The sequence below is a fragment of the Onychomys torridus genome, chromosome 11 (genome assembly GCF_903995425.1).
Source record: "Onychomys torridus chromosome 11, mOncTor1.1, whole genome shotgun sequence".
NCBI classification, from domain to species: Eukaryota; Metazoa; Chordata; class Mammalia; order Rodentia; family Cricetidae; genus Onychomys; species Onychomys torridus.
In genome coordinates, this window is record NC_050453.1 from 24,064,376 (window position 1) to 24,081,235 (window position 16,860).

General features: G+C 38.1%; 1 protein-coding gene across 1 annotated transcript in view; it reads left to right on the plus strand.

Moving 5' to 3' along the window:
- Atf6 (activating transcription factor 6) overlaps positions 1–16,860 on the plus strand; it is a 167,473-nt gene that overhangs the window by 67,632 nt on the left and 82,981 nt on the right. The window contains exons 11-13 of the mRNA XM_036202679.1: positions 6,797–6,928; positions 15,946–16,059; positions 16,644–16,743. Of these exons, the coding sequence (XP_036058572.1) occupies positions 6,797–6,928; positions 15,946–16,059; positions 16,644–16,743 (346 nt within the window). The remainder of the gene's footprint in view (positions 1–6,796; positions 6,929–15,945; positions 16,060–16,643; positions 16,744–16,860) is intronic.

Here is a 16,860-nt window from a genome sequence, read left to right on the forward strand (position 1 = left end):
TTCAAGTATTTTTTTTTTTAGAAATTTCACGTTAAGCATTAAAATATGTATGAATTGTAGACCAAATAGCAACCCCTCCTCACAGCAAAGAAAGCAAAGCAAAGAAAGACAGTGAATTTCTTGATACACTTATCATCCAGACTGATAGGTGGACAATACACTCAAGGCTTAGCTGGTTTAAAGCCTGATTTTTGCCTCGTCAGTGATTTCCATGCTCAAAGTATTGTGTTGCCTCTATACAATGAAGTGTGGTGAGATGCACTGTGTGAGGTTTGAGCTTGTTGGTTAACAAATAAATGCAGAAGTCCCCAAAGGAGCTGTGGGTACATTGTTATTCCAGCATCAAAATTAATACCAGCATAGGTAGTACGGAAAAGAGTGGGCACTTTTGCATCAATAGCATGCTTGTTTTCTAATAAATGTAGCTAAGTCATTGTTGCACAGTTCTCTTATAGATGAGATAGACCAAAGTGCTTAAATCAGCTCAAGATATTTGCTGGTGATAGGCACAGATCACTGTAAATAGCAGTAAATATCGGCAAGAAACGCCAGGTCTCCTAGTGGCGGTAAGGTGATTGAAGAATGATGATCAGTAGAATCTTTAAATATCCAAAGTATTAACAATACTAGTTTGTAGACGAATTTCTAAATGGTCTTATTAAATAAAAAACACAGAGCCAAATATAGGGGTGAAAGCCTTAGAGAGATCAGGGAAAGAGGGAAAGCCACCAGCCAACCTCACCTCACTAACTCTGCAGCTTCCAAATGCAAGTTATTTCCTGTTTACTCACACTTTTATTGCCTTGCTGTTCTACCATCTGATTTCCCCCCTTCTTTCAGCTACATCACTTCCTCTTCCTACACAGCTCTGCCACTTCCCGTCTGTCTATACAGATCTCCAGACCTTCGTGGTTAACTAGTTTTGGAATTTAAGGCATGTGCCACCACACCTGGCTCTGTTTCCAGTGTAGCCTTGAACACACAGAGATCCTGCCTGCCAAGTGATAGGCTACCTTTCCTGACTTCTTTGTTTACTTAAAATGGCTTGCTATTTCCTCTGATCTCCAGGCAAGCTTTATTTATTAAAGCACAAATAAAATGTCACCACATTTCAGCACAAATAAAATATCACCACAATAGATTACAAAAAAAAAAAAAAAAAAAAAAAATCAGTGAACCCCAGATTGTGCCACTTTTGGCCGTGTCCTTCTGTGTTCTCTTGTTTAACTGTCCCAGTCCTTCTCTGAACTGTCTACTTCAGATGGGTCCATTGTGAAGAAACACATCTTCGAGGAAGATGCTGTGAGAAGCAGGAATAGAGGCTCTCAGTCACTAGCAGTCTTCCAGACAGCTTGTGAAAACACTGACTTTTGGGAAACCACCCCCAGAGTTTCCTCATACAAGAATTTGCATTTCTAACCAGTTATCAGGTGATACCAACACTGCTGGGCCAGATGCCTCAGTCTTGAGAGCCACTGTACTAGAGAAGGTACCTTCTGATGTAGAGGAGAACATGAAGTATGTTAAGTCACTTTTAGAAGGCATTTTGACTTCTCAGTTTAAAGTCTGAGAGTTACATTAGGGACACTCCTTGTGGGGTTAAAAGCCGAGAACTGGTAAAGCCTAGGAACTCACCTAATAATCTGCTCTTCAGCAGTAGTAATGAATAGTAAACAAATAACACTAATGCTTAAAATGAAGACGACTGATTATATGCCACCAGCTCAGGAAAGATTATGATCGATATACAGAAGAGTATGAACTAACACAAGGACAAAATGATTATGCTTCACTGGATAAATGATTAGACTTACTAAGCATGGCAGACAAGACCACACATATCTAGCCTTGCATTATTGCTGCTGCTGTCTTATCTCCCTGGAGATGACCCTCTTCCCACTGTGTGCTGCCCGTGGTGACTACACATTCCCGTCCGTAACTCATGCTCTTGAGCCAGTGTGCTTTGCTCGTTGCTCAGAACTGTTCTGTTGGCATGAGTTGCCTTTCCCCTCTCATCCTCTTTGTCCTTCATTTATTGCTTGCCATTTAAGATTACCTCATGATCCTTTCTGTAGAGATCCAGTGTTCTCATCTGTACTTCTGCTTAGCCCTGTTATGACACTGATCGCTCTTCTATCATCCAACCAGTCAGTCAATCAATCATATCAAATCTATCCATCTATACAAAGTAACTTAGCTTTTTTTTTTTTTTTTTTGTCTTTGGATCTTTACCACGGAATAGGTTTCTGGAATATAATAGATATTTACAAATAGGTCCTGGAACAGAATAGTATTTAGTACATGTTTATTGGATAAATTAATCAGACATTTGGGGAAATGTGATCAACAATGTAGTGCAATAATGGAGACCTAGTTCTGAATCTAAGTCCTGACTCCCTTAGGGTGTGAGGTCTCCTCTGAATCCTTGGAGAGATCAGAGCATGTGTCTGTCTGACAGGAAGCACAACTGAGGAGCTGAACAAACAGATTTTGTCAACTTAAGGGAAAGTTTTAACTTTCCTTTCTTAGCATATTTTTATAAATAGAATTCTTGATACTACATATGAAAAAATTGAAAAGCAAGGTTTTTGTTTATTTTTGTTTTTAAGTCTTAAAAAGAAAACATGGAATTTCAGTCTTTATTAGGCCTCCTTCTAAAACTCTTACTGTTTAACCCTCTTTCCTTGCTTTCTCACTTGTCTCTGCCCCAGGTTCAGTTACATATTGGGCTAGCCCTCTTCAGTTAGACACTGTACTAGACCTTTTCTCCAGGTTCGGTTAGACACTGTACTAGACCTCTTCCCCAGGTTCAGTTAGACACACTGTACTAGACCTCTTCCCCAGGTTCATTTAGACACTGTACTAGGCCTCTTCTCCAGGTTCATTGAGACATTGTACTAGACCTCTTCCCCAGGTTCATTTAGACACTGTACTAGACCTCTTCTCCAGGTTCATTTAGACACTGTACTAGGCCTCTTCTCCGGGTTCATTTAGACACTGTACTAGACCTCTTCTCCAGGATCAGTTAGACACACTGTACTAGACCTCTTCCCCAGGTTCATTTAGACACTGTACTAGACCTCTTCTCCAGGTTCATTTAGACACTGTACTAGACCTCTTCTCCAGGTTCATTTAGACACTGTACTAGGCCTCTTCTCCAGGTTCATTTAGACACTGTACTAGACCTCTTCTCCAGGTTCATTTAGACACTGTACTAGACCTCTTCTCCAGATTCATTTAGACATTGTACTAGACCTCTTCCCCAGGTTCATTTAGACACTGTACTAGACCTCTTCTCCAGGATCAGTTAGACACACTGTACTAGACCTCTTCCCCAGGTTCATTTAGACACTGTACTAGACCTCTTCCCCAGGTTCATTTAGACACTGTACTAGACCTCTTCTCCAGGTTCATTTAGACACTGTACTAGGCCTCTTCTCCAGGTTCATTTAGACACTGTACTAGACCTCTTCTCCAGGTTCATTTAGACACTGTACTAGGCCTCTTCTCCAGGTTCATTTAGACACTGTACTAGGCCTCTTCTCCAGGTTCATTTAGACACTGTACTAGACCTCTTCCCCAGGTTCATTTAGACATTGTACTAGACCTCTTCCCCAGGTTCATTTAGACACTGTACTAGACCTCTTCTCCAGGTTCATTTAGACACTGTACTAGGCCTCTTCTCCAGGTTCATTTAGACACTGTACTAGACCTCTTCCCCAGGTTCATTTAGACACTGTACTAGACCTCTTCCCCAGGTTCATTTAGACATTGTACTAGACCTCTTCCCGAGGTTCATTTAGACACTGTACTAGACCGTTCCCCAGGTTCATTTAGACACTGTACTAGACCTCTTCTCCAGGTTCATTTAGACATTGTATTAGACCTCTTCCCCAGGTTCACTTAGACACTGTACTAGACCTCTTCTCCAGGTTCATTTAGACACTGTACTAGGCCCCTTCTCCAGGTTCATTTAGACACTGTACTAGACCTCTTCCCCAGGTTCATTTAGACACTGTACTAGGCCTCTTCTCCAGGTTCGCTTAGATATTCTGAAGCCCTCTTCATGTGCAGCAAGACTTGCAGTGTTAGATAGCCGCTCAAGTAAGCATTTAGCCTGAAATACACAATTGTAATGACAATTTTGTAGTAGTTTTGGTAAAATTAAATTTTATACAGTAGTCATAATTTGGCAGAGTGCCTATGAAGAGTTCACATTATGTCAAAATGACAACAGGTCATGTGAGAGTTGCAGGTGGCAGTGATTTCTAGTGGTAAAGAATTGAGAAACCAAAAGAATAAGAAACCAGAAAATGCTTCTAGAGTAATATGTCTGCCTCTTGTTTTCATCCAACCTGTCAATCCGTATTTGGAGATAAACCACTGTAGCCCCCAAAAGCTTATACTTTTAGACCACGGGACCTTAACAGCCCCCTTCCATCAATCTTACCTTCTACTCCCACTTTATTCTTGAAATACAACCTTTTGTGCTTCCCCAGAGAATTCCCTTTGAATCAGGATCATGACTAGTGTAAATTATGTGTGTAGATTTATAAAAATAAAACATATATTCAAAATGATATTGTAAGCCAGATTTCTTTTTTTTAAAAAAGATTTATTTATTTATTATGTATACAGTATTCTGTCTGTATGTATGCCTGCAGACCAGAAGAGGGCGCCAGATCTCATTACAGATGGTTGTGAGCCACCATGTGGTTGCTGGGAATTGAACTCAGGACCTCTGGAAGAGCATCCAGTGCTCTAGCCAGATGTCTTAAGCACATGATTCATGGGTTTAAAGTATTATACTTACCACAATATTGTCTGTATGTCTGCCTGCCTGCTTTCCTGCCTATCTCTATGTGTGTGTATGCATGTATGTATGTATCTGTTTAATCTATGTTATTATTTCCCCAAAATACTTATGACTGTCACACTGATGAGTGAAAGTATTAGGGAGAGTTGAAAGTAAGAAGTAAATAAAAACTTTTACATGTAAATGAAACAGACTATTTATAAATAGTTTTGGTTAACTTTATTTGATAGCCTGCTGTCTTGGTTAAGGTTTCTGTTGCTGTGGAGAGACACCATGACCATGGCAACTCTCATAAAGGAAAACATCTAATTGGCGTGGTTCACTTACAGTTCAGAGGTTTAGTCTATTATCGCCATGGCAGGGAGCAAAGCAACATGAAGGCAGATGTGCTGGAGAAGTAGCTGAGAGTCCTGTATCTTACACAGGCAGCAGGAAGTGGTCTATTTCACTGGGTATGGCTTGAGCATATATGAGACCTCAAAGCCTGCTGTTTTTGGTTGTTTTTAACTCTTTACTCTTTTGGGGGGCCTGCCACCCAGCTCGCAAATAAATCACACACGGAGGCTTATTCTTTCTTATGAATGCCCAGCCTTACCTTGGCTTATTTCTTACTATCTTTTCTTATAAATTATCTCGTGTGTTTTTTGCCTCTGGGCTTTTACCTTTCTCTATTTCTGTATAACTTTTCTTTCTTTCTTACTCGGTTACTCTGTTGCTGGTTGTGTAGCTGAGTGGCTGGCCCCTTCTTTTCTTGCTCCTTGATCTCCCTTCCTTCTTCCTCTCTGGTTTTTTCCTCTCATGTATTCCCTCTGCCTGCCAGCCCCACCTATGCTTTCTCCTACCTCACTATTGGCTGTTCAGCTCATTATTAGACTATCAAGTGTTTTAGACAGATAAAGTATCACAGCTTCACAGAGTTAAACAAATGCAACATAGAAGAATGCAACACATCTTTGCATCATTAAACAAATGTCCCACAGCATAAACAAATGTAACACAACTTAAAAATAATATTCTATAACAGCCTGCCTCCACAGTGATGCACTTCCTCCAACAAGGCCACACCTCCTACTAGTGCCAGTCCCTTGGGGGGCCATTTTCTTTCAGACCTCCACACCTGCCTTCTAGCATCATGGCAAGGCTAATAATGTACTTGAGTGCTAGAAGAGAACTGTTGTTCCTTCTTATTTCATTGTGTTTGCCCGTTGAAAACATCAGCTTGCCACATTGGATTGGATTTTCTACTTCAATTATCTGAGTTTAAAATTTATTTATATGTACTTATGTGAGTTTCTGTTCATATGTGCTAGCTTTCTGTTACTGTAATACTTGAGATAAATCAACTTAAAAAGCAGAAAAGTATATTTGGATATTGATTTCAGAAATTTTAGTCCATGGTCACTTGGCTCAGTTGCTTTGAGCTTGTAGTGGTACAGTACAGTACAAACATAAAGTGGAAGAAGTCTACTTACCTCCCAGCTGCTGGGAGTGAACAAGAAGGGCATAGGAGGGACTAGGTGCCCAGATCCCCTTCAAAAGCATGGTGTTCTGACTTCATCTAGGCCCTGCTTCCTAACATTTCCACTACCTCCCGATGAGTCCAATCCTTCACCATATAGGTCTTTGGGAAACACTTGAATATAAGCTACAGCAAACTTATGTAATGTAATTATAGGGGTTTAAAAGCAAGTAAAACACTGCTTTTGTTTAATCAGTTTATAAATATGGCTTTTACACTTATAAAAATTATTTTTAAATTGTTGGCTATGTACAGGATGCCAGGCCTCAAGTACTTAAGGACATCAGTGTTTTGACTTGTTTTGAGGCCTTGATTTTTGCTGTATGTATAGATCTACAAGACAAATCTTGCTTGCTTCTAGCTACACGTAGCATTCATATGTACCATTTGAATTTCAACTACTGCTTCATTTTTTGTTGTTGTTGCTTTTTTTTTTTTTTTTTTTTTTTTTTTGTATTTAGCATGCTGGAACAGGATTCCAGGAGAGTGAAGCCCAGCGTGAACCCTGCAAATCAAAGGAGGCATCTTTTAGAATTTTCCACTAAAGAAGTAGAAGACACATCAGATGGTATCAACCAGAAGAACAGCTACAGGTGGGATGGCCTGCTGGCCCCACTGATTTAATGGACTGGAGAAGTCTTACCTTATGTCACTTGACATGTGAACTGTTCATATAGGCTTTGGCTAATGGAACAAGCGAACTAGTGATGCCATTAATTTTTTTATTTTTAAGATCAACTTTAAGATTAAATTTACTTTGAATCACTTCTCAGTTTAGGATTTTTGTTGAGAGTGATCATATAATCTGTTTGTTTGTATACATACACATATGTAGAAATGTACTATCTTCAGTTTTTTCACTGCATTATGGTTTAGTACATTTATCCAATATTTATGTCCATGGATAGATATGGCAGAATGATAGAGTTGAAGATATTTGTGGCAGTTAAGTAAAATTATTTATTATTTATTGTGTTTTCTGATTTCTTTCCTTTTTATAATATAACAGATACTTAAGTAGATTTCCATTTTGCTTAATGACAAAGCAAAAGATATACATGAAAACACAGTTCCCATAATCTGTTAATTGGAAGAAGGTACAGTGAATGTTTTTAGAGCTGTAGCTTTTTTAGTAAACACTGTCCTATGTGTTTTTGGATTGTTGTCAGAGGCAAATAAAGCCAGAGTCTTGAGCAGTAGGCAGAGAGGCCTTGGAGCAGCAGCCGTGGTGCTGGAGTGAAGTGCTTGAAGGTCACTAAAGACCTGGTGGCCCTGAGCTGTCTGCACTTTCACCAGGCAGGGGCCATGTTGTTCTTCCTTGTCTTTTACTCTCGAGGTTGAACGAGGAGCCAAGGATCCTGTGGCAGTGCAACCTAACAGGCAATAGATGTGATGATATTAGAAAGCATTACATATTGTTTTCTGCTCATCTGTTTTTACATCTTAGAATTTGTCACATTTCTGAAATGTTGACATTGGTGATAACAGTGTCCCTTAATTGTTGGAGTTTATTAGCTTTTTTGTTTTTCCAAAATTTGCCCAGGTTTACTCTCCATATTCTGTAATTTTGAGTTCTATGGTTATCCAAGGTGGTCTTTCAAAAACTCTGTTTTCAGTTTAATAGTCTTTATACGTAAAGGTGTTTGATCAAATACGGGTAATTGCTAAAAATAAGAACTAATTATTGATTTGGTACTTGAAGCCGTACTTTGTTTAGGTAACCTTTAGGGAATGATTTATTCTAAAATAACGATAATAAATAGGCACCTTCATGTTTTTGCTCACATTAGCTTGAGATAAAATACGGGCTCCTAGGAAGTGTAGTGTTCGGCTCTTATGCATTCACTGTAGAGGTCTCAGCAATCTTTAGGGTGAAATTTAGCACCCTGAAGAAATTTATAGCTCATTGAGAAGAGTACATGAAAGTGCTTGAAATATGTAAACCATCTCTGTGTCCCCTACCTGGAGTCACCACTGACTGTGCATATCTGAGCTACTGGTCCTGGTAAAAAGAGATAATAGATTCTTAGCGACCTGCAGGTCTATAGCTTGTTGTGGGAGATTTAAGCACACGTTAGTCCATTAGTTTGAAGTTCTTGCAATTATTTTCACTAATTATTATTATCATCGGTAGTAGTAGTAGTAGCAGTACTGAATACAAAATTGTAAAAATTATTTGTGAAACATTTGAAAATTACAAATATGAATTTGTCCTGAGCTGATTTGTAAATGTTTATATGTACTATCAGGACACCTATATATATATTTCTTTTGAAAAAAATTGAATTAAATTTATAAACTGCTAATATTTTACTATTTTCCTATCTTTTAAGAGTATGTAAATTTTTTAACTGACATGTAGTAATTGGGTGTATTTATGGGCTGCTCTGTGTCTGTCATTTTGATGGCTATAATGTGTAGTGATTGGACCAGAGTAATTAGTGTATTCATCATCTGAGACAGATACTCATTTTTCCTTTGTGTTGAGAACATTCAAACTCTTCTGTACTAAATATGTTAGAATATTTGAGGCATTGTGGTCAGCCATCGTTAGTCTCCTGTGATGCAGAACATTGAAAGTAATCCCTCTTATCCAGTCACACTCTGGAACGCATTAATGATTCTCCTTCCATGTCCCTCTCTCCCCCTTATCTTCTTAGACTCTGATATACATGATTGTATTTTATACTGCTGTGATAGCAGGTTTTTAGCTTCCACATATAAGTAAGAAAATATGGTATTTTTTTTCTGTGCCTTATTTCCCTTAGTGCATTGTTCTATAATTCTATCCATGTTGGTGAAAATGACAAAATTTTCATTTTTATGAATGAGTATTATTTTAGTATCTGTGTTTTCTTTATTCATCTATCAGTGGACACTTAGATTAATTTCCATATTTTGGCTCTTGTGACTAGCACTGCAGTCAATATAGGCATGCAGATAGAAGTCTTTGACATAAACTTTGATTCCAGTTTTCTGAGGACCTTGTATACCGTTTTCACAATGGCTGCACTCCATTTTCATTCCCACCAACAGTATGTGAGTGGTCTTCTTCATATTTACCATTGTTCTGTAAGACTAGTTGTCCTAATTAGTATGAGATGGCATCTCATTGTGGTGTTGATTTGCATTTCAGTGATTAGGGATGGTTGAACTCTATCTATGTATATCTGTCTGTCTATCTATCTATCTATCTATCTATCATCTATCTACTATCTATCTACTATCTATCATCTACCTACCTATCTATCTATTTACCTATCTATCATTTATCTATTTATCTATCATCTATCAATATACACACAACACACATATACATATATATGTATATATGTATATATATCTTGAGAGGTAGCACTTCAGATCATTCACCCATTTGAAAAACTAGATTAAGTTTTTTGACATTGAGTTGCTTATCTATCTATCTATCTATCTATCTATCTATCTATCTATCCATCTATCCATCCATCCATCCATCCATCCATCCATCCATCTATTTGAGACACTGTTTTGTTGTATAGCCCAGATTAGCCTGGAACTTGCTATATAGCCCAGAATGTTAAGACTTCAGTCATGAACCACTATGACCATGTGAATTCTTCATGCATTTTTTAGTGAATCAGTAATTTACTGGTATTTTCTCTTAAGTTCTTCACTCTGTTTATTATTTTGTTATACAAAAGTTTTTTAATTTGATGTAATTTCATTTTTTAAGTTTTGCTTTTTTGTCTGTGTTTTTGAGGTCATAAAAATCTTAGCTCAGATAAATATCTTGAAGCTGTCCTTGATTTTTTTCTTCTGTATTTATGTCTTTGATCTTTTTTGAGTTTAGAGTGTGCGTGTGTGAGTGTGTGTGTGAGTGTGTGTGTGTGTGTGTGTGTGTGTGTGTGTGTGTGTGTGTGTGTGTGTGTGTGTGTGTGTTTTGAGCTGTAGAGGTCTAGTTTCTTTTTTCTGTATGTAGTTATCCAGTTTTCCTGATACCATTTATTGAAAAGACTTTTCTCTGACTATGTTTTTGCTGCCGTTGGCTATGAATATCTGAATTTGTTTCTGAGTTCTCTGTTCTGTTCTAATGATTTAAGGTTTTCTCCCTTCATATCATGCTACTTTGGTTACAATAACATTGATTTTTTTTTTTTTTTTTTAAATAGAATCTCATGTAGTCTATGCTGGTCTCAAACTCACTGTATAGCTGAGGCAGGTCTGAAGCTCTGCCTGTTCTTGTTGCTCCTGATTGCTTTAGCTATTTGGAGTTTTGTAATTCTCTACAAACTATAGGAGTATGTTTTTTATTTTTATGTCAAATGTTATTTGTACTTTGATAGAGGGCTGGAGGGATAGCTCACTTGATAAAGTATTTAGCTTGTATTTTGATGAGAATTATATGGATCTGTATACCACTTTGGGTTGTATGAATATTTTAACCATATTAATACATTGCTCATGAACATGGGATGTCTTTCCATAGATTCCCTCACCAGTGTTACTTAGAAATTTCATTGCCGAGATTGTCCATTTTCTTTACCAAACATGTTCTTAGATACTTACAAATTTTGTTTATATATTTATTTGTTTTAACTGCTGTGAATAGGCTTTTTATTTCTTTTTCAATAGCTGCAGTCTTTGTGTTTATGGTGGTAGGGATCAAACCCAGGACCTCATGCAAACGAGGCAATCACTCTAACACTGAGATATACCTACCCTCTAACTCCAGCACTACTAATTTTATATTTTACATTCTTACTGAATTTTTTTTTTATTAGTTCCAATTGATTTTTGTGGAGTCTAGAGTTTCCTCTATCTATAAAATCATGTTGTCTAAGAACAAGGACCCTTTTTTTCCCCCCTTTGACCCCTTTTTCCCCCCAACGTTTGAAGGCCCTTTCTTGTCTTATCTTGCTTTTGGCTCGGACTAAGGCTTCCAATACTATATTGAATAAGTGAAAGTAGGAACCTTCATCTTGCTCCTGAGAGGAGTTTTTTCTCATTCAGTATGACGTTGGCTACGGTCTGCCATATATGGGCTTTATTGTGTTGAGATAATCTTTTATACTTAATTTTCTTTTTTTTTTTCTTTATGATAGGATGTTGAGTTTTACTAAATGTTTTTTCTTCATCTTTTGAGACAATCCATAAATTTTAGCTTTCCATTCTGCTAATATAGTGTGTCACATTTTTTTATTTGTGTATATTGAGCCATCCTTGCATTTCTATAATAAATCCCACTTGATCATGATGTATAACCTTTTTGATATGTTGGATTTGAGTTGCTAGTACTTTGTTGAGAATTTTAATAGCTGTGATCATCAGGGATTTTGGTCTGTGGGTTCCGTTTTTGAATGTGTTCTCATGGGGCCTTGACGTCAGGATAGAACAACTTTGGAAGGGTTTCCTTCCTTTCAGTTCTTTGGACTAGTTTGAGACAAATTTACATTAGTTTTTGTTGTTGTTGTTGTTTGTTTGTTTGTTTAGTTCATTTTTTGAAAGTCTTCTTAAGTTGCCAGGCTAGCCTCAACTTAACAACTTCCTATCTCAGCTTTTGGATGGCTGGCATGCTTAGGTGTGTGTCACATCTGGCTCACATTAGCTCTTCTTGTGCAGTTTGCTGGAACCATCTAGCCCTGTGCTTTCATTCTTTTGGGGTGGGGGCAGGGACTTTTTATAACTAATTCAGTCTTCTTATTATTGGCCTGTTCAAGTTTTCTATATCATAACCTTTATTTTTAAATGCCTCATTTTTGTTTCAGTTTAGGAGAATCATGGTTCATATAAAGGAAGGATAAATAATTCTTTTATTTAATGTTCTATTTGCCATTAGCACATTACCACTAGCAAAATGTAGTTGCATAGATTTTTTTCCAATGTTAGAAGTATATTTATATATACATATCTGTATTTGTAACAGTATAATTTATCAGCCAAACTGGGATACTTTTAAGAAAAAGTATTAGTAGAATATAGAAAGCTATTAATAATTATTACCTCAGGACATAGGACATCAGGCTTAAATGTCAATTGTCTTCTAGTAAACAGGAAAAGATGGTTTCCACTTAAGGCATCAGCCACAACTTGTCTTTAGTCCAAGAATTCTCATTAACTCTAGCTCCCTAGCATTGCACTTCCCTTTTGTGATTTATTTGCTGAAATTTTTTCTGTTTGTATATAATGGTTTGCAAACAGCCTAGAACTCCTGACTGTCTTTGGGTTAGTGAAGGTCTGATTATCTCCAGATTACAACTGGCTTAGAGTCTCCTCTTCCTTTCCCTCTTAACACCATCCAACCTTCCCTTATATTTATCCTATCAGATTTTTTTTTTTTTTTTTTTGAGCGGAGGATTGAACCCAGAGCCTTGTGCTTGCTAGGCAAACGCTCTACCACTGAGCTAAATCCCCAACCCCAGATTTTTTTTTTAAAGATGTATTTATTATATATACAGAAGAGGGTGCCAGAGTGCCAGATCTCATTACAGATGGTTGTGAGTTACCATGTGGTTGCTGGGAATTGAACTCAGGACCTCTTTAAGAGCAGTTGGTGCTCTTAACCTCAGAGCTATCTCTCCAGCCCCCTATCAGATTTTTTAAATCAAAATATTCTCTATATTCTTGGCTGTTAGAACAAGGTTAGCCAGCACAGATGTGCAGAAATCATTACTAGAATTTATCATATGGAAAGAAAATTACAGTCAAAATATGGTTTTGAAAGCAATTTTGGACTTTCCTTATGTGACTGCAGAGTTCCTGTCTTTGGTGTGTATAAAGGTGTGATTTTCAGATGACATATGTGACAGGTGTGGGTATGCACATGCCCCTGCTCAGGTTGCAGCAGCAGCTCCTTAACTACATTCAGCATGAGATTTCATTTACCAGGCACTGGTAACTCTCAGTTCTAGGCTGATATCTTTACCTGTGTGCAGTCAGTACTACCTGTGTCTTTGTTGTGTTCCAAACATTTTACCTCTGTAAATCTTAATTCCTTGAGAGGACATGAAGAACCTCCTCAGTGCAATGAGTAGAGGGATGATGCCATGTAACTTCAGCTCTTACTTCTCTTCCTTATGTGTGGGTGGTTGTTTTTGCTCTTTTGAGGGGCCTACCACCCAGCTCCCAAATAAATCACATAGAGACTTATTCTTACTTGCAAATGCCCAGCCATAGCTTGGCTTATTCTAGCCAGCTTTCCTCAACTTAAATGATCCCATCTATCTTTTGTCTTCAGGCTTTTATCTTTCTCTATTTTTGTATACCTTTCTTTCTTACTCCATTGCTGGTTGTGTAGCTGGGTGACTGGCCCCTAGCATCCTTCTCCTTCCCTGGCTTCTTCTCCTCCCAAATTTCTCCTTGTATTTATTTTTTCTGTCTGCCAGCCCTGCCTATCCTTTCTCCTTCATTGCTATTGGCCATTCAGCTCTTTATCAGACCGTCAGGTGTTTTAGACAGGCTCAGTAACACAGCTTCACAGAGTTAAACAAATGCAACATAAACAAAAGTAACACACCTTAAAATAAAATAATATTCTACAACACTTATACGTGCCATACTTAGAAATCATTACTTTTTCCCTGAAATTAGTTTTCTTTGTTAGGTGTGTGTGTGTGTGTGTGTGTGTGTGTGTGTGTGTGTGTGTGTGTCACATTTTGTTTTCATTTTGTCCAAATTTAATGGTCATCCATGTGCTCATCTTGAACTTTCTTCAACATTTGGCTAAATGGATCACACCAAAAATCCTTTTGCATTGTTACTTTTTTTAGTCTGTCTTCCTCCCTCCCTCCCTCCCCCCCCCCTCTCTTTCTTTTTTACTGGCTGCTGCTTTGTAGTCTTTTGTTTTGTGGTGTTAGAGATTCAGTGCAGGGCCTTGTGTAGGCAAGTACTCTGCCACTGAGCTTTTTCCCAGCCCCTGGTTAATTGAGACAAATTCTTGCTCTGTAGCACAGGCTGGCTTTGAACTTGTAAGTCTCCTGCCTTCACTTCCTGTTAGGATTATCATGCTCACTCACTCAGTCCTCTTTTCTTCCTTCCTTTCTGATTTTCTTTGTAGGCTTCTCCTTTGTCCAAATCCCAAGCTTTAAAGCTCTGTACTTTCTGCTAACATGACTTCTGTACTATAGACTCCATGCCTGTATACATGTTTGATTCTCAAATTCCTGTTTCCAGGTCAGACTTCTCATGCACATGCTCACACATCCAGTCATCTCTTTGATGACTTTTTCTTTTAGCATTTCAAACTTGCCCTGTGCACAGTGGATCATTGTTCCTTTCCTTGTTTAACTAATACTCATTTTTGGTACAATTTCAAGGTGCAGGGATAAATTGAGGTGTGCCACCTCCCTACTTTGTGACTTCTCTCTTATTCAGCAAGTTCTAATTGTGACCTGGCCGCTGTCTTTCCGACCTCCTCTTAGGTCTGTCTCATGTGCACACAACTCTTCAGCAGTCTTCTGTGTTTCTTGAGTCTGCTTTTTCCTCACTGCTTCTGTCTAGTATATACTTCTCCTAGTTTCCATGGGCTGATTTCTTCTTGTCATTTAGGCCTTGACTTAATGCCATCTCTTCCTTAGACTGTTTATCTGAAGCAGACACTGCCATGCTTTGCTATTTGAGACCTCTGTTTCTTTTACAACACTTAGTTCAGTTTTGCTGAATTTCATGTGTTTGTTTTCTTGTGTTTGAGCTGTCTTCCCTTTTAGGTCTTTGATGATAGAGACTTGTCTTGCATGCACTCTTTTGGGTTACCTGGCACATAGGCAGTATCCAGCAAATATTGAATGAATAAATGAAAGTGCAAATCTTACCATGTTCAGTTTTGTATGTTCACTTTTTTTTTGTATTTTAGTATATCTAATTTATAAACTCAGAGCATCTTATAAAAAATTTCAGAGCAAATCTAAGACTTCTTAGTGAGATAGAGTAAAATAGTAGACTGAAGGAAATAACCAATAATAACAGGCCTGCAGATTCTACTTTTCAATTCAGGCTTTGTTTCTTATTACACTCTAGGTGTGAATTCATGTGATATAAAGCAGTATGGCGGTACAGAAGTGTACTTTTCACGTTACTAGAGTAACTAGTTATTGTCATTTAATGTTTATTAGTGACGCAAAGTCATCAACAGCTCTAGAGTTTTATTCAGTTTTTCAACTTGGGCACTTTTCTCAGGCTAAATATTTTATGTCTTACTCTCCCACCTCACACAAACTTGTTTCAGGGAGACTGCTTAGTTTTGTTGTCACTGAAGGGCAAGTGACTGCAGATCCTTAGACCTTGTCACACAATAATGTTTTCCTGTCACCTGGCAGCTCCTCCCTAGATCCCTCACACCGTGTCACCTCCTCTCCCCCAGCAGCACTGGAGTTCGTTGAGTTCACCAAAGCCACAGCCGATGCTCTGCCCAGGGAAGAGCAGCTAAGCAAATGGGAATTACTCTGCCACCTCTCAGGAACTCAGAAAATGACAGTTCTACCATCCAGTTCATACTTTATTCTTCCCATTATGTTCATTTCTACCTCACAATATGTTCAACCTGGTATATGTTTATTTTAATGAAAAATCAATACCAGTAAATTTTATAAAGCTAATGATGCAAGGAAGCAATTCTGCTGTATGTTTGTTTCAGATATGATCCTTCTGTTTCAAATGACAAAGCCTTAATGGTGCTCACTGAAGAACCACTACTTTATATTCCTCCACCTCCCTGTCAGCCCCTGATCAATACAACCGAGTCTCTCAGGTGAGTGGGCTGGGCTGTTGCCTGTCCTCCCATGGTGGCTGCAGAACTTAGACAGCTTTCTTTGGATTTACTAACAGGCCAAGAGAATCTGAATTACTTGGTGGATATCTGTAGCCTGTCAGTTGTCTAGTTTCTCTACCAACCTGGTAGAGATGGTCAGGGGTCTATTTAATGTGGTGATTGCATGTTTCTGTGTGTCTTATTTGAAAACTAAAGGATGAAGTGAATGTTAAAATTCAGGGCATGGCTAAACTTGTGGACATAATATACTCAACCGATAGCATCTTTTTTCTTGTTTTTTTTTTTTCAAATTAGGAAAGTAATATTTGACAATATATTGTTTTGGACATATTTTCCCTTATTTCTTTGAATTTTGAATACATGATTGAGGAGATTGCTTTATAACAATTTATGGCTTATTAAAAACGATATTAAACGTCTTAGTACTTTTTTCAAATCAAAAAGCATTGCTGAGTAGTCAGGTATGTTGGTCTGTTCTTTGAGTCCTACAGAACAATTAATTTCCAACAGAAGAGTAAGACAGTTAACTGCTGTTAAATATATGTGACTAATCTGTTTGCTAGGTTGAACCATGAGCTTCGAGGCTGGGTTCACAGACACGAAGTGGAAAGGACCAAATCAAGAAGAATGACAAATAACCAGCAGAAAACCCGGATTCTCCAGGTTCGTTTCCGCTCATGTCGTAAGAAATGGCAGCACATGGCTGGGACCTTCTCCTGGCGGGGTGCTCTCTCCCTGGGAGATGTGGGAACCTAAGCCTTCTCCCTCCCTCACCGCGGC